Genomic DNA, 21,275 nt, shown 5'->3' with positions numbered 1-21,275 from the left:
CAACTCAATAGCACTCTTCTGTTAAAAATTAGACTTATTTTCGTGAGCACAAAAGTTTCTGTTTTTCAGCAAGGTCAAAGCAACTATCACCCAACATGATCCCAAAGGCTTTACTTGGCACTTTATTGAAACAAAAGTAATAAAACATGATTACTACAGTAGCTTAATAATGTGAACGCACAAAAACAGTAGGTAAAAGTGTTGGGTTGTCTCCCAACAAGTGTTTTTCTTTAATGCCTTTTAAGCTAGGCACGATGATTTCCAATGACGCTAACATAAAAGATAAGAATAGAAACATAAAGAGAGTATCATGAAGCACAAGTTCCTCTCTCATAATAATTTTCAGTAGCATCATGAATGGATTCAACAATATAACCATCACATACAGCACTCTTTTCATGATGCACAAGCATAGAAGATTTATCACTCTTTATGGCATAGATGTCATCATAATAATCATCATAGATAGCAATTTCATTGTCATACTCAATTGAAACCTCTTCCAAAATAGTGGATGTATCACTAAATAAAGTCATGACCTCTCCAAATCCACTTTCATCAATATTGTAATAAGATTCAACACCCTCCAAAATAGTGGGATCACTACTACCTAGAGTTGACACTCTTCCAAACCCACTACTTGTATCAATGTAATCATGATAAATAGGAGGCATGCTATCATCATAATAATTTTTCTTATCGAAAGTAGAAGGAATCAAAGGATCATATTCATTAAGCAAAGCATCCCCAAGCTTAGGACAAGCATTATTTCCAGCAAATAAATCTTCAAACATATCATACTCATTAAACATAGCATCCCCAAGCCTGTGGTTTTGCATATCATCACAATCATTCTTATCAATAGCATGAATGGCACCAATAGTATAGCAAACATTATTATCATATTCTTCCCAATCATAATCATCACAACAAGCAATAGGCATAACAAAATCATCATCAATATCGTCATCCTCCATCAACATATTTGATTCACTTTCATGAGGCACGATGTGTGATGGGAGCAACATTATTTGGGAGAGATACCTTTTTACCTCTATTATTTCTTCTTTTCTTCTTCTTCACCACACCATGTGTGGGTTTAATTAATTTTTTCAAGCTTCTTATTGAAGAGATTGATTGGATAGGAAGCTCCTCCTCGTTACCCGATTCATCATAATAAACACTAGGAGGGTACTGGGGAATATTTTCCCTTTCATTAGTACTCTCTTCATATTCTATTTGTTTTCTTGACTTTAGATAGTTGGCAATATAAGGATTCTCAATGCAATTTACCGCGCAAAACATATAAATTTCTTCTAGATCAAAAATCAAGAAATCTCTCAAGATTAAATTTTAGAATACCCTTAGTTATACGTTTCATTTCTTCATACCCCAAAAGAAGACTAAGTTCTCTACGATGCTCAAGGGTCATCAAGTTATCACAATTTTTGTACACTATTTGATCATGAAAGAATTTGCATTGGAGATTTAAATGACCACATTCCTTGCAAAGTTCACAAGGATGGATAAAAAATTAAATCTTTCAGCACAATCATCTAGCCTCTCTTGAAATTTTTTTTGTTTCTAAATATTTATGCTTCTTACAAAATCTATACTCCCTTTTTATTGTGCAATTGCACTCCCAATTCACTCCACAAAAAGTGACATGCTTATAAGAAACATTTTTGTCATGACTTGTGCAATCATCATTAGCATTTTGGATATTCAAAGAATTCATACTAACAACATTGCAATCATGCTCATCATTCAAATATTTTGTGCCAAGAATTTTATTGACTTCTTCTTCTAGCAATTGAGCGCAATTTTCCGAACCATCATTTTCAAGAAAGATATTATAAAGATGATCAATAATATGATGCAACCTAAATTCCATTTTTTTATGTAGTTTTCTTTTATAAACCAAACTAGTGATAAAACAAGAAACTAAAAGATTCAATTACAAGATCTAAAGATATACCTTCAAGCACTCACCTCCCCGGCAATGGCGCCAGAAAAGAGCTCGATGTCTACTACGCAACTTTATTCTTGTAGACACGTGTTGGGCCTCCAAGCGCAGAGTTTTGTAGGACAGTAGCAATTTTCCCTCAAGTGGATGACCTAAGGTTTATCAATTCGTGAGAGGTGTAGGATGAAGATGGTCTCTCTCAAACGCCCTGCAACCAAATACAAGAAATCTCTTGTGTCCCCAACACACCCAATACAATGGAAAATTGTATAGGTGCACTAGTTCGGCGAAGAGATGGTGATAAAAGTGTAATATTGATGGTAGAAATATATCTTTATAATCTGAAAAAATAAAAACAGTAAGGTAGCAAATAATAAACGGGTACAAAAATGGTATTTCAATGCTTAAAAAGGAGGCCTAGGGCCTGTAGTTTCACTAGTGCAACCTCTCAACAGTGCTAACATAGTTGGATCATATGATTATCCCTCAAAGTACAATAAAGAATCACTCCCGAGTTCCTATTAGCGGAGAACAAAAGATAGGAATTGTTTGTAGGGTATGAAACCACCTCAAAGCTATTCTTTCTGCTCGATCTATTCAAGAGTTTGTACTAAAATAATGCAAAGCTATTTTTTCCGTTCGATCTATCCTAGAGTTCGTACTAGAATAACACCAAAGCATATTCATATTCATAATACTCAATCCACACAAAGAACTACAAAGAGAACCCAAAGTTTCTATCGAAGAAAAGATAATAAAAACGTGCATCAACCCCTATGCATAGATTACCCCAATACTACCGTGGGAATCCACAAGTTGAGTGCCATAACGTATATCAAGTGAATCAATAAGATACCCCATTGTCACCTCAAGTATTCATACCGCAAGACATACATCATGTGTTCTCAAATCTGAACATTCAATCCGATATGACAAAACTTCAAAGGGTAAAGATTCAATTCATCACAATAAGAGTATAGAGGGGGGAAACATCATATGATCCATCTATGCTAACAAAGCCCATGATATAAATCATGAGAGAGAGAGAGGGAGATTAAACACATAACTACTAGTACAAACCCTCAGCCCCAAGGGTGGACTACTCCCTCCTCATCGTGGTAGCCACCGGGATGATGAAGATGGCCACCGGTGATGATTCCCCCTCCGGCAGGGTGCCGGAACGGGCTCCTGATTGGTCTTCGGTGGCTAAAGAGGATTGCAGCGGCGGAACTTCCGGTCTAGGTTAACCCTGAAGGGTCCCGAAGTATTTGGGGATTTATAGTGCAAAGAGGGGGTGCAGGAGGCCACCGAGGTGGGCACAACCCACCTGGGCGTGCCAGCGGGCCCTGGGGCGCCCTGATGGGTTGTGCCCCCCTCGGGGCACCCTCCAGATGCTGCTCTGGCTCAATGGATGTCTTCTGGCCCATAAAAATTCTCCGTGGAGTTTCGCGGTGTTTGGACTCCGTTTGATATTGATTTTCTTCGATGTAAAAAACAAGCAAAAAACAGCAACTGGCACTGGGCACTCGGTCAATAGGTTAGTCCCAAAAATGATATAAAGTTGCTATAAAATGATTGTAAAACACCCAAGAATGATAAAATAACAGCATGAATACTTCATAAATTATAGATACGTTGGAGACGTATCAGTGCACTCCTGTTGATTCTAGAGAACTGCATCGAACGTCACACGCCTCCATTATATTGATGGGGCTCCCTCCAAACCGGCGGCTCTCTCCACTCTAGTGGCTCCATCCATGTGTTGTTCACCATACAACAACAAATCAAGATTAACACACAACGTCGAGACCAGCAGCGGAGGTGGGTCCGGTGAGTGTTTCTCTGCAGCAATCGAGACCGGCGTGTAGATGTGGATGGCGACATGGCTGCCTATGGGACTTGAGAAAATTTATCATTGTTCTCATAGGCAAAACTGGCGAGGTCATTTTCCTTTCTCCATTCAGTATCAGGTAGTTTGTCTAGAAATGAAGTTCTTTGGCCGGGGCTTTATATTGTTTTTAAGAATATGTCAGATGTGGTGCAACTTAAAGGCTTAGTTCTTAAAGACTAATTTCATCGAAGATTAGACATGCAAGCTCCTCCTCTTTACTAGTTGATAAAGGAAAGAAGATTCACCCTGAACATGAATCTCAATAATCTCTTTCGTAGTGTTAACTATTAAGGCTTCAGCATGCTTCTCTCGGTGATGGACAGTTATCTAAATTTTTAGTTTGCTTCCTCCTAGTTTCTTTGGTAAAAGCAAATGCTTGTAAAAGCTAAGCCTTGGCAAGCTATTAGTTGCTTGATGAGCTAATTGCTACTTTGTGATGGTGACCTTTATGGAACCTTTTGATATTTATATGGCTGAGAGACACTCACGGTTGATGATTCCAGACTTTGCAAAGTTGTAGGGTTCAACTTCTACCTATCAATTGGGAGGCATATTGCTCGAATTTTCTCCCTAATTGGTATTCGATCATGCGTCGCCATGGGAAATTCTAATGTGTTATGGATCAAAGAGAGCTACAACAAGCAAATATAGCCTTTGCTCGGTTCAGGGATGTTGCCACCCATGTCTGAATTCTAGCAAAGCTGTGATTTAGCTCTAACGTTTGTGTTGTTTTGTGTTGTGTACATGACAGACATACCACATAAATAGATATGTTTCAGTATTGCAACTGTAACAATTCCGTCGTAGTCTAGGTGGTTAGGATACTCGGCTCTCACCCGAGAAACCCGGGTTCTAGTCCCCGCGACGGAAAGCCTTTCATTTTGAAATTATTATTCTCCTCTCTGCTTTGTGCTACTTGAACTCATAACGCCCCTACGCTTCACGTCGAGACTGGAGCAATTCCAGCTAATTTTGACAGGTGATCAATACATCTGATCAACGTTGACGCCTCACTCCCGGCTAGTCCTTCTCTCTCATCTCTATCATGACTGCTAACCAGCAAACTCCTTATGCAGGTAACCTTACCAATCTTTGTTGCTACTGACGGGCCAACAATAGTTCCAGGTATAGAAAGCTCAATGGTAGATAGAAAAATATGAGGAAGGGGAATGCAACACGAATCAAGAAGCAAATCAAATTGAATGGTTAAAAATGTTAGTGAATTATAGTGAATGAAATAAGCTAGTACTGCCAGCAAACTCCTTGTTTGAATATCTCGTGAGCAGGGCCCGACCCCGTCCCCTTTCTTCTCCGGCAGTGACGCCGGCCCGGAGCAGAGGAGGGAGAGGTGCAGGGGGTCCATGTACATAGTAATAGGTCTAGGTCGCCTGCCAAAGTGACATTTGGCTTCATGCCAGACTGGTGAGCGCCACCGCCGTATTAGAGCAGCGTGTGGCGGCTAACGACTGTTGTTCTTCTGATTGCAGTGCTCCTTGGGTTGGGGCTTGAACTTGTCGGTGGATGTAACACCCTTCCAATTGCGGTGCTCCATGGGCTTGGGCTTGAACTTGTCAGTGGATGTAACACCGGCGTCACCACTAATATTTTGCATGCCTCCTTGATCTGGAGGATTGCCTACTCTTTTGGCTCATTCTTGAGTCACCATCGTGCTGATTGGGACCAACAATGGGATAAGATAAGGTTGGGATCCCGTCGATTGGGTGCTGGTGATCCTTCTTCAATGTTTGCGATGGAGCCTTGGCACCCGTAGAACATTCGATGGCATTCTTTCATAGCCTTTCCGGCAAATCCTCTGGCCGAAGGTGGAGCTTTCGCATCTTACCTGCTCCCTCCCGGCAGATTTGCCGAAAGGGAGGTAGTGTAGAGACGGTGTGGTGGCCACTTCTATTTTCCCTGGCATGCGTAGCTGCTCGAGATATAGTGGTGGCAGTCATATTGTCGGAAGTTGTGTCGTGTACAGCGACGACAAGGCTTGGACCTCCACCGGAGCTGCAATTTAGACCCAATTGCGTTTTATATTCTGAGATTAGGGCCCTCATGAAAATGTCTGGACTGGTTGTAATTTCCTTTCTTTTTGCGTCCTTGTTTCAACTTTTGCAATGTGGTTGCTTTGAACTATGAAACCTTTTCGGACCTTCGTGCGCAAAGAAATGACATAAATTAATTCATAGTACATGAACGTGTGCAAAGGATACTCAACAAGCGATTATCGACTCATAATAAATGCAGGAAAATCCTCCTCTCTACGTGGGTTGTGAAAGAGATATGAAAATATCAACAAGGAATTTTGGATTCCTGATAAATGCAGCCATACCCACATTTATAGGGAGGGTTGCAAGGTACGTGAAATCCAACCCGGGATTTTGTTTTTATTCACATTAAATGCAGTCAAACCCTGCTCTGTATGAAGTGTGCAAGGGATACGCAAATCTGAACAAAGAATTTTTGGTTCATAGTAAATGCAGCCAAACCCACCTCCAACACTCCGGCTCTCGAGATAAAAGCATACTCACTATTGTGTGCACAAGCCAACAGATTAGCCAGCAACAGTTTGTCTGCATTGCTGCGACGGATACCATCCATGGAGCTCACCGTGCATGCTCTCCTGCTCCCTCTAGTGCTTGCGGCACTCGTCCACCCCGTCCTCATCGCCGTCGCTGTTGCCAATGCCACAACAGGCCGCAGCGGTGGCTTCAGCCTGCGCTGGTCCCCAGCCCCAGCTGGAACAGTACCATCCACGTCGACGACGACGGCTTCCTACACCTAAACGGGCCAATTGGGCTTGACACCAACGTGCTTCGGCCGCACGTGCACCCTTTCCAAGGGAGGTACACCGTCGTCACTAGTGTCGGGACGGGCCATGGCTGCCATACGTACACCCTTACAATGGAGATGACCAGCAGCCTGATGTGGATGCAGTGTGTGCCGATCCAACACCCCGTTTCCGCAGGTGCCACCGCCCTTCAACCCGGCGACCTCGCCGTCATTCCACCCACTCGCACCCACGAACCACATTTGCTCGCCACCGGGGCACAACGTGTGTAGGTTTCATGCCACCCCCACCCGCCCTGGTGGCTCGCAGGCGAGTGGGGTGCTAGGCGCAGAGACCCTATCCTTCCAACCTCGGGCCACGGTGCCATGTTGGCAGTCATTCCTACCGTCATCATTGGTTGCATGCACACCACCGCGAGTTTCAAGAGCCATGGGGTGGTCGCTGGTGTCTTTGGCCTGGGTAAGACGTACCCGTCGCTCATCTGGTTCCTTCATCGTGACGGCTTGCATCGCTTCTCCTATTGCCTCTTCGTGCCCGGGTCGGCAAACCAGCACGGCTTCCTCTGGTTCGGTAACAACATCCCGGTGGACACAAGGCACATGAGGAGCACCAGGATGCTCTACCCCGAGGATAGCTCCTACTTCGTCAACCTTGTCAGCATCAGCGCCGTCGGGTCGCGGCTGCGCGGCAACCTGGTGGAGGTGTTCAGGCGCCGACAGCTCGACGACGGCAGGTGGCATAGCGGGTGCGTGATCGATGCCGGGACACCCTGGGGTGTGATGGTCAAGGCTGCGTATGACATTCTGGAGCACACCCTGGCAGAGCACGGTAGGAGGATCGGGGTGAAGCGGGTGCCCCGCACCAACTTCGGCCTCTGCTTCCGCGCGACCCGTGCCATCCTCTCACAGTTGCTGACGGTGACACTGCACTTCGAGCATGAGCAGGACCTCGTGCTCACGCCGAATAAGTTGTTCATCGCGCAAGAGCAAGACATCTGCCTCACCGTGTCACCGAGCACACGCATCACCATCATCGGCGCGATGCAGCAACTGGGCACGCGCTTCAGCTACGACCTTGCCGCCGGCAGGGTCTACTTCGCCCCCAAGAACTGCAATGCCGACACCGGCGGCCAGGGTTGATCTTTCGTTTTTGTAGCGGCCAACCCAATTTGGTTTTGAAAAAAATAAACAATATTGTGAGTGTAATAAGCTGACAAAAAGAGCAAATATCTACAAACTAAAGAATGACTTTGCAGAAGGCTTAAATTCATTTTAATCGACTCCGCTGGCTTGTGGAGGGGAAACTATCCAATGCTCCCGACAGTGGGATGTTACGCAGCTCATGGATCACCTTTGGGGGGGGGGTCTGCTTCTGCATCACCTCATGCGTTATATCTGAGGCAGTGACGAATCTACCGGTGAGGGTTCTATAGGCTCGAGCCTAACGTCCAAAATCACAAAATTATTTTTACTACTAAGCATCGATAGGCCCAGCCCAGCAAAAGTAGACCATCCGGCCCATGTAAGTAAAATAGGCAGCTCGCACGGCCGCATGAGCAGACATCAGGCGGGCGGTTCCGAGCGCCCCTATGTCTCGCATTAAGCGAGATAGGAGCGCACCCCTCGCTGAAGCGAACCGCCAGTTGAGCCGATCCACGCGCGGAAACACCACCCCGTTTTCTGTTTTTTTTTGGCTTTCTTTTTTTTACTTTTATTTATACTTTAAAATTTTGGAAAATGTTGATCAAGCATTTGAAAACATGTTGATCATGTATACAAAATGTTGAACAACTATTTAAAAATTGTTGAACAACTATTTAAAAAATGTTGAACAAGTAAATGAAAAAAATGTTGAACCAATATTTAAAAAATTGTTGATCGTGTATATAAAAATGTTGAACAAGTATATAAGAATGTAGAATGAAAGGCAAAAAGAAACAAAGAAAAAACAAAATAAACCAAAGGAAAAAATGTTGACCATGTATTCAAAAAATGTTAATCTTGTATTTAAAAAATGTTAATCTAGCATTTGAAAAATGTTGAAAAACGTGTATAGAAAAAATGTTGACCAGAAATAAGAAAAATGTTAAATTTGGATTGAAAAGAATGTTAAACTTGTATTAGAAAAATGTTGTTGACATATACAAAAAAAAACTGAAGAAGCAAATGGAAAAAATGGGAAAAAAGAAACAAAAGAAAATGAAAACTATATAAGATAGAAAAAGCGATGAAGGATATCGGCTCTTTTACATTAAGTAGGCCGCAGCCTATAGTACATCATGAACTCAACACAGAGGGGAGTGACTAGCGTCGCTATCTCGTATCTAGGAAACCCGGGTTTGATCCCCGGCTGCGATTCATTTTCTTCCATGTCCTGTGTTATTTTTACTAGCTATTGTTTTTAGAATCTGCTATTATTACTTCCTACGCACGCGAATGGTCCAGCCCAACGCGACGCGATAGAGGGAAAACCTTCAGCGAGAGCAAACTACCGTCTAGCTTAAAGCCAGAAATAGTCGCCGTGGGCGGTTCCTATTTGACGCTTTAGATCATTTTGCAAACGGGTGCATAAAGTGCACACCTTAGCTGCGACCTGGGTCGGCCCATTGTGTTTTTCTTATATCCGTTGAAAGTGCAAAAATGGTGCGTCGGTGTCATATCTAACTCGAGACATGTACCCTCACAGCGCGCCACGCTAACTTCTTTTGTTCTTTTATTCTCTCCCCTGTTCGCTTTTCTTTTTCTTTTTCTTTTTCTTTTTTCTGTTCCTTTTCTTTTTTATTTATTTCTTTTTCTTAAATGCGCAATTTTAAATTGATAAACTTTTTCTTCAACGACAAACTTTTTTTAAAAACCCGTGAACTTTCTCCCAAGTTGATAATTTTTTTTTCAAAATGTGTTGAACTATTTTTCAAAATTGATGAACTTTTTAAAATTTGATGATTTTTTTCAAATTCGACGATTTTTCCCAAAATTGATGAACTTTTCCCAAATTCGATAAAAAAAATAAATTTTGGGAAGTCCACGGTCAACAGGGTTAAACGATAAAATATAGCGGAGCCAAACGTTTGTTCTTCTCTCTTCATTTTCTTCTTTCTTGTTTTTTTTGTTGTTGCCTGTGCTGCAGTGTGCTTTTGTGTCGTCAAATGTCAATCATTTATATGGTGTACGCTTTAGCTAGTTTAGTTCTAGTCAATAGCTTTTTTTTGCGGGTGAAGTTCCAGTCAGTAGCTACTAGTTGGTTCTCGTCATCACAAACTAATTTACGTCTTGTTTGCTTATTTGTAGGAATGGAGATAGTTGGCTCCCGGGAACATTTGCTCTCGGATGAACAGTAACTAAAAAAAGTGATAAAATGTTTTCAAAACATTCTGAATTTTTTGTGGATGTTCGTGTTAGTGTCGCAAGCATGCTTGACAATTTTCATGTGAAACGAAGCTATAGTGTTTCTCGGTGAAAAAAACAAATTTATGGTGACATTTTAGGGTAACATTTGGTGTTTCGATTTGTTTTTATTTGCACATGCCAAAATGTTTAGCCTTTTTGCCTACAACTTTGTAGGTAGCATTTGGATGTAACTATGAATACATAAAAAAATTGTTGTTTTTTTTTCTTGACATTTCAAAAATCATCATCATTTTCAAATTATACAAGCAGCATCACTAGGTTCCCAGACCAACTATGTAGTTCTCAGGCCAAATACTACTTAACATAGCTAACTATTGGATTCATACATTTCAAAAAAAAACTATTGGATCGATAAAGTCAATTCACCTCAGATGGCCTTGATCTTGAGAAACTTGTCCTTACTCCCATATCCCAACTTTTAGCAGGTTAGCAATGGTGAATTCTCTCTTCTTCATCTCCTCCTTAAAGCAAATCTATATCCAGTTTGATATAATCTCTCTCCTTTAGATTCCCATAACGCGTCACGTGTCTGAGAGATATGAATGCTCCTTAGCTCCTTGTAGTTAATATTCTGTTGCCGCATGCCCTTGTCAATCTTCATGTTTGCCCTCTAGAGCTCTTCCTTCGTCCACATCTCACTATTCTCGTTTCATCTCTTCTATTGGTGCATCTCATGTACGTGCCTTTCTTGCCAATCAAATAGTTTACTCACGTCATCAATAGGCTTCTTTTCTGCAGGTTCACTTCCTCATTCTCATTCTTAAGCTCACTCACCTCTCTCTCATGAGTTTGCTTTTTTCGACAAAGGATGAATTTTATTAGCTTAAAATAGAGCATCAAGAGAATACAAACACAATGAGCCCACACCCGGCCTCTGCATAACGAAGATGTACACAACCAATACCAATACACACACACTGATACCTAGTAGTCATATAAATTCAAAGCTATGTAGGTAGGGGGGGGGGGGATCTAAGCGATCAGATTCGTGGTCAGCAAACTATAGCAATGACCATATCCTCACCAACGATCTCATAACATCACATCGATGACGAAGTTTTCCAACAGCAACACCTTCAGAAAGAAAGTGATGCTCATGCATCGTCGTCACTGGATCCAACCATCAAAGCCAGAATCTTGGTTTTCACCCTGAAAAATCAGCCTGAGCATATCCAAGCAATGCCTCAAGAAGGTAACAACATAAAAAAATGTCGTTATTGCCAGGTACAACCAACTCGGGTCAGACCTAGATTTTCACCCCGGAGCTCGAGACCAGGTGCACGCATCACCACCATCGAGGGCGCACATGTGTTGTCGCCACGACTTTTCGCGATCCTTGCATCTACATGTGAAGTATCCTCATTGCTGCACAACCCTCCCTCTGCGTCAAGTCTCCATCCATAGTTTGCATCTCACCGCCAAAGTCAACCACCGGGTCTGAAGATGAACTCTCTCCGAAGACCTTTCAGTGACCTCCGGAACCGCGGGAGGTCATTGTAGTACAATGTGCAGCCGCCATCACCGGCCCGACCAGGTCTGTATCACCACCGCCAAGTTGTCCAGATCTGAATCAGGGCAACTATACCGGGTCGGCCATGGACGACGCCGAAGCTCCATCCGCCCGCCATCAGATAATTATAAAAATGTGTGTTTAAATAATTAAAATTTGTTTGAAATGTTTCTGTAATTGATTGGAAGATTAATAAAATAATTAAAATGCATATAGATATTTAATTATATTCTTATATTATTTTTATAAAAATGTAGTACACGTATGAAAAGTTTCTCAAACTGAATACAAATAAACAATTAAATTTTGCATGAAACGTTGCTGAAAGTGTTTGAAATATGACTGGGGTAATTGCTGTTTGGACATTTATGAATATGTACGCAAAAATTTAAAATATCGAAACACGATTATAAAGAATTAAATAAATTGAATAATTCATAGTAAATTTTTAATGGGCAAATAAAAAATGGAAGATTGGTGAAATAAGGGAGACGTGAGAGACCTCCTTGCCCAATGCCCACGGCCCCTTCGTCTCTCCCTCACCATCTCCGCAGCCGCCGTCTTGCCCGGCGCCCCCGCCGTCCCCATCCTCAGCAGCACAGCGCGGGCGGTTGCCGAAGCCCACGCCTTGCCCCTCTCTCTCCCCCGCCTCCGACCCGCCCCCTATCCGAGCAGGCAGCACAGGCAAGAACTCCCCCAAATCCCCAGCCAATCTCGCCCCAACCCCCAAGACCACCGCCGAAAGAATCCTAGAGGCAGTGCCGCCCATGGTCAGCGCCGGCGGCAGGTTCGAGAAGAGCCCCACCGCAGCGCCGTCCGTGGTCAGCGCGGGCGGCCGGTCCGGGGAGGTCCACACCGGCCAGTACAACATCTACCAACCGCCAGCCTCTCTCCGCGGCTGGCCCGACGACCGCGACACGGAGGCCGCCCTCCGCCACCTCGGCCTCCTCGATTTCGCGCGGCTCCAGCTCCCGGACGGTATCCCCCGACACGACCTCGTCTCCGATCTGGTCGCCTCCTACCACCGGGAGAACTGCCGCGGCTACGCCTACCTCTGGGGCGTCCGCGTCAGTGTCGACCGCAAGTCCTTCCTCAGCGCGGCAGCCCTCCAAGCCACGGCGGAGCACAAGGTGCTCCCTCCACGGCGCAGGACGAGGAGCACAAGGAGCTCGTCCACGGTTACCTCCGCCGCCTTGCAGTTCATGGAAATCTGGATCCTCCCGCAGTTCCAGGGCAGGGACATGTTGCCGTCGAATGTGTCGGCTGCGATGCGGGAGGTGAAGGCGGAGTTGGCGCATAACGTCGACTGGGGTGAGCTGATCTGGGACCTAGTACAGAATGAGATTCTTGAATTGCCAAAGAGGGATGATAAAAATTCTTACTTTGGGTTGCATCTTCTGAGACTCATTTGGGTAAACCATCCAGAGGTCTTCGGGTTGAAGGACAGGATGGAAAGACTCGCTCGGGTGCAACTTGACAGAATCTTACCGCAGGTAGTCGACAATGTGACGGAAATAATCCGGTTGGAGTTTACGAGACCCAAGAAGATTACGAGATTCTTCCGGGTGCAGCAGCCGCAGGTGGTCAACAACCTGTCCAAACCGGTGGAGTCTGGGGATGAAGCTGCAGCAGTTGTTCAAGTTCAACAGCAATCCATGGTGAGGGATGAAGCTGCAGCAGCTGTTCAAGTTCAACAACAATCCATGGTGGGGGATGAAGCTGCAGCAGTTGTTCAAGTTCAACAGCAATCCATGGTGGTACAGAGCTCACCGCTGACCATAGTGCTGAATAATGATGCAAGCGTGGGCAAGAGGAACAGCTTGGAGGCTGCCCTGGCAGAGCCTAGGCACGCTGATACACACAAGCATGGAGTGAAGCATGTGAAGCAGCAGTTTCAGCAGGGCAATCAACAGAAGCAGACCTGTAACAGTAACAAGTGTAGTGTACCCAGTGGATCCATAGTGCTGAATGATGATGCGAGGGACAGCATGGAAGCTGCCCTGGTGGAGCCTGGGCAGGCTGATGCACACAGGCATGTGAAGCAGCAGTTTCAGCAGGGCAATCGACAGAAGTGGACCCGTAAGAGGAGCAAGCGTAGTGTACCCAGTGGATCAAGAATCTGCTCCGCAAATAGTTCTTGTGACGTTATAGGAATAAAGAGTGAGTTTAAACATGCGCGACTGGAGAACCAACCTCCAAAGGAGTTGCTTGAAGCAGAGATGTTTATCCAGGCAATAAAGGTGCTGAACGAGACACTGTCTGCAGAAACCATCGTACATATCTTGCAGGACTCTCCACCGTCTGGCTCCCCGCTGAAGCGGAGTGGTGCAGTAGTGGAGGTCACTAAATAGGAGAATGGTTCTCACGCTCGAATGTGATCCTGGTGGGATCAGTAACAGGATGTAGATTTGCTCTCATCTCATGAGCGTTTGGCTTTTGGAGCTCGGCATTTGGTGGTCTGTAGCGAGAAGGATTATCTGGCTGTGCTAGCTCTTGGTTGGCTAGTCTTGGAGAACTGGAATCATTGGTTCATCTTCTGGATGTGCTGCCCTAAAACCTGGAGCCAGAGTACTTCATATGAAAAAAATGATATATTTGTTGGATGTTTGTACTTTTTTGGGAGTAGTCAGCATGTGGATGCTCGGGATTTCCAGGTCTGATCCTTATCTTGATTCCTGTTACTTATTAGTACTATTCGTAGAGCATGTCATTTCGGATGATGCTTGTGTCTTGAACACCCTGTGATTATTCTGAACTGTGAAGTATCTATGCTATTTTAGTTTTTCTACTGATTGTCCCTGCTGTCAAAATTTACTTTCGTGTTGCATCATGAAGAAGCAAGAATGACAGTGTTTATGATGCGATATTCAGTCTTGGTTTGTTGAAATATGACATTTCTGTTGTGGAAGAATGACAATGTTTATGATACGATATTCAGTCTTGGTTTGTTAGAAATATGGCATTTCTGTTGTTGAAGAATGACAGTGTTTATGATGCGATGCTTGGTTTGTTAGAAATATGGCATTTCTGTTCTTCAAGTGGTTAGTTTGGATCTTTTCTTCCATAATATGTTTATATGTCGTTGCTGAGAAGTAATACGGTGGTATAATAATATTTTAATTACTGCTAGAAGTTCGTATCATGGTGCGATCAGTATTGTTCGTACTAATGAAATAAAGCATAAAAATATGATAACATTTATCATAAATCTAGCAATAGTATAATTTACCATAAATCTAGCAATAGTATGACCAATGTAAATGCCTATGTGTTTATAATGTAATGATGGTCTAAAGATAACTTTGACTAAATGCCTTCTAGAAAGTTGTGTATTTGTGAATGTAGATAGTAATTACTCGTCATGAATTATCTCCTAATAAAATATTGGCCTAGCTGGAGTAGCTCATCATGAATTAGTTTGCAGTCTGCAGGAAAATTTAGCAGTTAGTTAATGCTCGTAAACTCCGCCGCCATGACTGGCTACAAGCTAGCATTACAAGTGTTCTCCTGCTATATATTTAATGGAAACCAAAAGACATTCATCATCATCCATCTTGCAGGTCCATCTCCATCTCCCCTCCTGGTCCGCGTGCTTCATCGTCGTTCTTGTCGTTGCTTCTGCAGCCAACTATGACTGTAGTATGCCATTGGGGGCGGTGACTTCGCACTGCAAGGATGAACTCACATGGGTTATATCTACCGGAGAAGAGCCTTATTGGTTTTGAATGCGGCCAGCAACTTAAATGTGTCAACGAAGCAACATGTTCTTCCCTGCTTCACATTGCTCTATTTTCATATACATGAAGATGCAATTTGTCACTCAGAATGTGATCCTGGTGGGACCTTGTAATAGGATATCTACTGGAGTAGTAGATTTGTTCTTGTCTGGTTAGCGTTTAGCTTTTGGAGCTCTGCTTTTGTTGGTCTGCAGTTTTTCATTGTCTCGGGTGTCAGAAAATTTGGATGCTTGGTTCGTCTTTTGGATGCTCTGCCATAAAATCTGGAGCCAGAGTACATCATATGAACAAAAAATGTTTTATAATTTCTTGGGAGTAGATAGCATGTGGGTGCTCGTGATTTCCAGGTCTGATCCAAAAGCCAAAGGCCGAGCATGTCATTTAGGATGGTACTTATGATTGTTTTGCACATCCTATGAATATTCTGAACATCCCCAATGTCCAAATTTACTGTAAAGATGAGAGATTCAATCTTGGCATGGTCTTTGAGTGAATTTTGTTAAAGACATGTTATTTGTTGTTTTAAAATCCATATGCAAATCTTGCACATCCTGTGAATATTCTGAACTATGAAGTATGTATGCTATTACGAAAGGGCTCAGATGCTCGCTATATCTACGCTGTCCGTTGGCTCTAAGATTCGTTCACGTCAGAGTATTGCCATATGTATACGCGATGGTATTTCAAATTTGGGGGACACAGCTGGCCCACATCTGTTTGTTTCTCCCTCCGTCTCATAATATGAGAACGTTTAGATACAGGCTCCGGACCATCATCTACATGTAGTTTGGTTGCCCGCATTAAGCCCAACTCGCATATTCTTCATATCGTAAATTGCACTAAGCCCAGCCTGTATCTGAAAAAACGGTCAATTTAAATGTTCCTAGTGAGCCAGGTTGAGGGCGCTTTAAGTTTCATGCTAACCGGTTTCTACGTGCGAGCCAGACAACCAAACAACATATGCTACTTAGCCCGCTAGAACCTGGTTGGCCTTAATGCAGGCTACCAAACGCGCCCTTAATACCTTGGCTGTGTTTCCGATGCCTCCCACCTGCCAAGCTGTCTTCTTCTACAAACATCTCACTGAATTATAGTTGGGCGTCCGGCTCTTCATCACCAAGCCTAGTAGATCCAAAGCTATGTCTGCGCCATTATTCTAAATCCAAAGCTTTTCCCGCTCAACGGTTCCGAAATTCAAGATTCAAACTCAAGTTCAGGTGTACAGATGGTTCACGGCTTCACGCCATGTTTCAACTATTTTCTGAACGCGGTCTGGTTTGCGATCTGAATGCAGTCAGGAAACCTCAGCGATATTTAGTCGACAGTGTTACCATGTTTGGTCAGCCAACCCAAGACGCATATCAATTCATCTGCAAAAGCTAAGATGTGGCAGCACCTCCGTAAACATAAAACATTCGACAGGATCTCAAGATTAATTGGAAAACAGATGGCAGTTCATCGTTCTCAGGAAAAATCGCTATAACATCACGACAGCACGGTTCACGAAGTACGGTGACAATCAGTACAACTTGTAATGGTGAAATAACAGCTTCTGTGTGACAAGAATAATTATCTAAGTGTGAAGTTGCTAGTGCATACAAAATACTAGGATTCGGAGTATGCAAAGTCAGTACAAAAGCACAAAAGTACAGAATGAAGGTGAAAAGAAAGCAAACCCGACAAAAATGAATGCAAAGAAATTGGGTCATTTGCTCCTACTTTGTGTTAAACAACTTTCAAAATGCACTGAAAAACAGTACAACCCAGTGGCTTTTGATTTAGATTATTGGAAGTCACAAAGGAAGAAGAAAAGGCAGATTTTCTCCAGACTTGAAATCATATTTGATTCTGATAATAGTGCAATTATCCTTTTGGCTTTTGGCTACACATCGTAAAATAGTTGTCTAATTTACTGTCACTTTAGAAATCCATTTAAATGTACATCATACCACTATACATCAGTTTCAGAAAATAAGGAGGATTACTAAAATATAGATTAGTCAAAGAATCGAAGCTTGTAAAAGTCGTATGCTTCATCCAAAAGAATCGAAGTCCAATGGCAATAGTCGAAGGCTTCACTCAAACAATCAAAGCTTGTTCCTAGTGCAGGGACAATCACATCATCTCCTGGATTTTCCGCAAAACCATGAATTGCCTTCTCCAGTGCACTAGTGCGATTACGACAAGGTGACCTTCCTGGTGCGGCAGCACCGATCCTCACTGTGCACGCAAGACCAGATATGCCATCAGCTACAGATATAAATATATGACAGCAGCAGCAGCCCATTTTTAGTTACGGAGTCACAATTACACAAAACCCGCTTCATGAACTAAGCTTTCAAAAATAAAAATACTGCCGCATTCCAGCTAACATTTTTTCAAGTCTTTTATCAGTGAACATGAACTACATACCTCATTATATTGTATTATATCAGACTAGTAGTTTCAATACAGCACACAACAAAATAGAAATCCCAATTATGGACAGCTTGCCACATTCTCTGTCAAATTTGTACTTCAGCCCACACTAGCTCCACTACTCATATCAGCAACCACTGTCGATATAATTATGGATGTTAATTCATAGACAGCCTTAAGTTGCTAAAGCTTATTAAACTGTGACCATGTATTTAGGATACTGAATATGTAATCCAAATTTTAACCTGTGCAATGTCATATTTTTTAAAGTACAGTGCAAAATTTTGCAACTGCATTATGTATGCCATCCACTGTCTAATGACACTCAACCTGAGTTCACCAAGGTTCATATGTTTGCTACAGTTCATAAATTGTACATATCCACATCTTAATTCTTACGTACATAAGTGCTAAGCTAGTCCCAGGGTAATCAAAATTCCAAGATGTGCAACCACAACTATTCTGCTGGTCCACATGTAATGGCAATTGCATTTCGTGTTTCTTCAGACTGCACAGCTGAATAAATTCATACCTTCGAGTCCATGCTGGGGCTTTTGGGTCGATCTAACAAATCGAGTAATCGACTGCTCGGATGCTTGCAGTAAACCATCGATTTCAGTATCGACCACGCCATCAGCCGCACAGATCTGGCCTTCCGCACTCATTGCCGCCATGGGCGGCAGCGGATCTGCAACGGTTGCGACCACTGGCAGTGTAGTGGCTCCATGAGTACGTTGCCATCGTTAACGTCCTCCAGCACGGTGGTTCTGCTTAGAAAAAAAATTAAAATTGAAGACAGAACTCAGGCAAAAGCTATACCTAATCCGAGGCCAATAGAATACAAGCACCGCAGAATCATTACCTTTTAATCGATTGCATCAGAAATTCCATCTTCTGCGCTAGCCTTTGTTTCCTTCGAATAGAAGCTCCGCCGCCCATCTAGCCTCACTCGATAATAGGAAAAACCAGGAGCCGGAGGTAGGAGAGAACTCTGCCCAGCAACCCATCCCTCCATTTACTCAGCTACTGAGGCCCTAGACGAGCCACGGATCAGGACGGGAATGACGGCATGAGCCACGGCCCTGTTTTGAATCGTTAAAGGAGGTGCTCCTTCTGCATTTCCCCCTTTTCCAGTGAACAACAGCCTGACACAGAAAGTAATGCACCGCATCCCAATGCTATGACGAACCGCCCAGATAAAGAGCACATATGTGCTCGAGTTCAGAAACAACGCTTCCATGCTATTATACTTTTCTACTGAACATCCCTGCTATCCAAATTTACTGTAAAGATGAGAGATCCCTGCTGTCCAAATTTACTGTAAAGATGAGAGATCCAATCTTGGGCATGGTCTTTGAGTGAATAATTTTGTTAAAGACATGTTATTTCTTGTTTTAAAATCCAGATGCTTTGCGTCTAAAAATCCAGGATGGATGAGGTATGAAACAAACTGGCATATGGTACAATGTAACTTGGGTTGAAAAGTGTAGAATCAGCAGGAACTTGAGTTGAAAGTGTACAATCAGCAGGAATTAATCATCAAATTAGCCGGACTGTTTTGCTAGTTGTCAATCAAATTAAAACTAGGAAATTCCCAGTGAACCAAGCAGATGCAATTGAAGATTCCATGGTCCAGATCCCACTGAAGAAGCACCAACCAGAAGAACATTCACTTTTAAAAAATCAATTCCACAAGAAAGGTAGGCAAACTGTTTGTTCAAGTTCCCAGTTCAGAACCTTCAACTCTGCATTGTTTTAGTCCATAGCAACAATTCCTAACCTCTCTCCGCATATCGAGTCATCAACATTATCCAACTAGAGTCAGGAGGCCAGTACTGTTAAGTGTCAACAGAGAGCCAGCAAATTAGGCGTGATCTTTCTTTATCAACAAATTCCAAAGTTTGCGTATACCAAAAACTAATTTTGGATAATGTTATCTAAAATAGTAATACATCATAAATCACCTATCATATCATTTGTTTTCCACCAAATCTTATTTCCATTGTCTAGCATAACAAATCATCGATCCTCTGATCATGAAACATGCCCAACCAAAATATAAAAAGCAGAAAGGTAATATATTCTGGGTGCATGATGGAAGGGCAACATGAGCTAAATTTTATTGTCTCATTTTAAAGTGTAAAGCATGGATTGCAGAATTGCACACGGAAATTAAGGAGACGTATGTCCAGAGCAGGGTCCGCACGGACCTTCGGATCAGCACCCCCGAGCATCAAATAGAGGCAGAAAGAAATCCATGGTATGTCAAAAAATTCAGTTGCTAGTTTGCTACTACACCATGCTTCATCACACACTTACTACCACACATCAAATGTCTGCGGTACAATTAAGATAGTTAAACTGGCAGATCAGGTGGAAAGCATGGTGCAAATTTGAATTTTTGGAACAATCATTTGGTTGTATAGTTTACTTGTAGTAGTTCATAGATTATAATATGTCAATTTTGAGGTAAGGTGACCACATGGCAAGCAAGATGTCATGGAGCAAATTTCAGTGGACAACCGACGAAGTAGAGTGCTAATTGGGTGTGTACTCAATCGAGCATCCAGAGCTTTGCCTAGTTTCTTTCCCTGTCAGACATCACTTCCCTTCTCCTTGGAGGCTGAAGGGCCCTATTGAAGGAAGTGTCGAATGTTAAGCTTCATGGCATTTTGGCAAGGCCAACAACATTAACTTTTGGTTCATTAGCAGTACCTTAAACTGATCTACAAATGTGGTACATAGAATGAGTAAGGAGTGAGCTCGCCAGGTTATGTGGCATGAGTGTGGTGAGATGAGATGATAATGCTCTCCAGGGAAAAAAGTGATGCCAAAATAATTCAGTTCATTGGAGCTAAATTTGAGAGAAAGATGAAATACTTGAGTAAAAAACTAAGCACAAAATCTTCCCCTCAATCTGCTTGGATTTTGTCAAAGACATAACAGGCATAGATAAAACAAAAATCCACAGAAATAAAGCTGAGAATTTATGGGGATCAAATCAAGAGGAGGGAGGGAGGGAGAGATGTGGGTACCTGCGAGGCTGCAACAGGGCATACGTTCCATGTGAGCAGCTGCAACGGCCGCCTACGCTGCTCGCTGCGCTTACAGAAGTTAAAGTAGCAGCATTTTGTTGCGGCGCAACTTGACATTTGAACTCGAATTACAATAGAACATAGCAGGTCTACGAAAATGAACAAATGTACATGTGGGCAAGAGAAACAGAGCAAGAGACAAGGAGAACATAACACTAACAGAACATATCACAAATGAGCAAATGTACCACTTGGGCTAGAGGATGTGCTTCACAAGGAACTTCACGCGCCGCCATGATGACCTGGCCGCCGCTAATGAGTCCATCACTACTCGTAGCCCTGCCTTGACCACCGCCAAGGCCTTGAGTGCAGCTGCCACCCACGCCGCCGCTAGTCAGAAGGAACTTCGCACGTCGCCATGATGACCTGGCTGCCGCTAACGAGTCCATCACTACTCTTAGCCCCGCCTTGACCACCGCCAAGGCCGTGAGTGCAGCTGCCACCCCCGCCGCTGCTA

General features: G+C 43.2%; 2 protein-coding genes and 1 pseudogene across 5 annotated transcripts in view; 2 read left to right on the top strand and 1 right to left on the bottom strand.

Annotated features, from left to right (window-relative positions):
• Nucleotides 1-6,459: 6,459 nt before the first annotated feature.
• On the top strand, nucleotides 6,460-7,790 carry LOC119333945 (annotated as a pseudogene).
• A 4,301-nt stretch (nucleotides 7,791-12,091) lies between these two features.
• Nucleotides 12,092-15,784, top strand: LOC119330477. Its single transcript, XM_037603585.1, has 2 exons — nucleotides 12,092-14,222; nucleotides 15,129-15,784. The coding sequence occupies exon 1, from the start codon at nucleotides 12,336-12,338 to the stop codon at nucleotides 13,917-13,919; it is 1,584 nt and encodes a 527-aa protein (XP_037459482.1). The 5' UTR covers nucleotides 12,092-12,335; the 3' UTR covers nucleotides 13,920-14,222; nucleotides 15,129-15,784.
• Nucleotides 15,785-17,090: 1,306 nt separating this feature from the next.
• Nucleotides 17,091-21,275, bottom strand: part of LOC119330478 — a 23,780-nt gene continuing 19,595 nt past the window's right edge. Inside the window, exons 5-8 of one of the 4 annotated variants that reach the window (XR_005160122.1) lie at nucleotides 20,759-20,907; nucleotides 18,586-20,356; nucleotides 18,256-18,490; nucleotides 17,092-17,525 (exon numbers count right to left, since the gene is read on the bottom strand). The gene's annotated coding sequence lies outside the window, so the exon portion shown is untranslated. Of the gene's footprint in view, nucleotides 17,526-18,255; nucleotides 18,491-18,585; nucleotides 20,908-21,275 lie in introns of all 4 variants that reach the window. The other 3 variants (XR_005160123.1, XR_005160120.1, XR_005160121.1) reach the window with 3 other exon arrangements.

This window comes from Triticum dicoccoides, chromosome 7A (assembly GCF_002162155.2).
Source record: "Triticum dicoccoides isolate Atlit2015 ecotype Zavitan chromosome 7A, WEW_v2.0, whole genome shotgun sequence".
Classification (NCBI taxonomy): domain Eukaryota; kingdom Viridiplantae; phylum Streptophyta; class Magnoliopsida; order Poales; family Poaceae; genus Triticum; species Triticum dicoccoides.
This window is presented reverse-complemented; position numbering and strand designations above follow the sequence as displayed.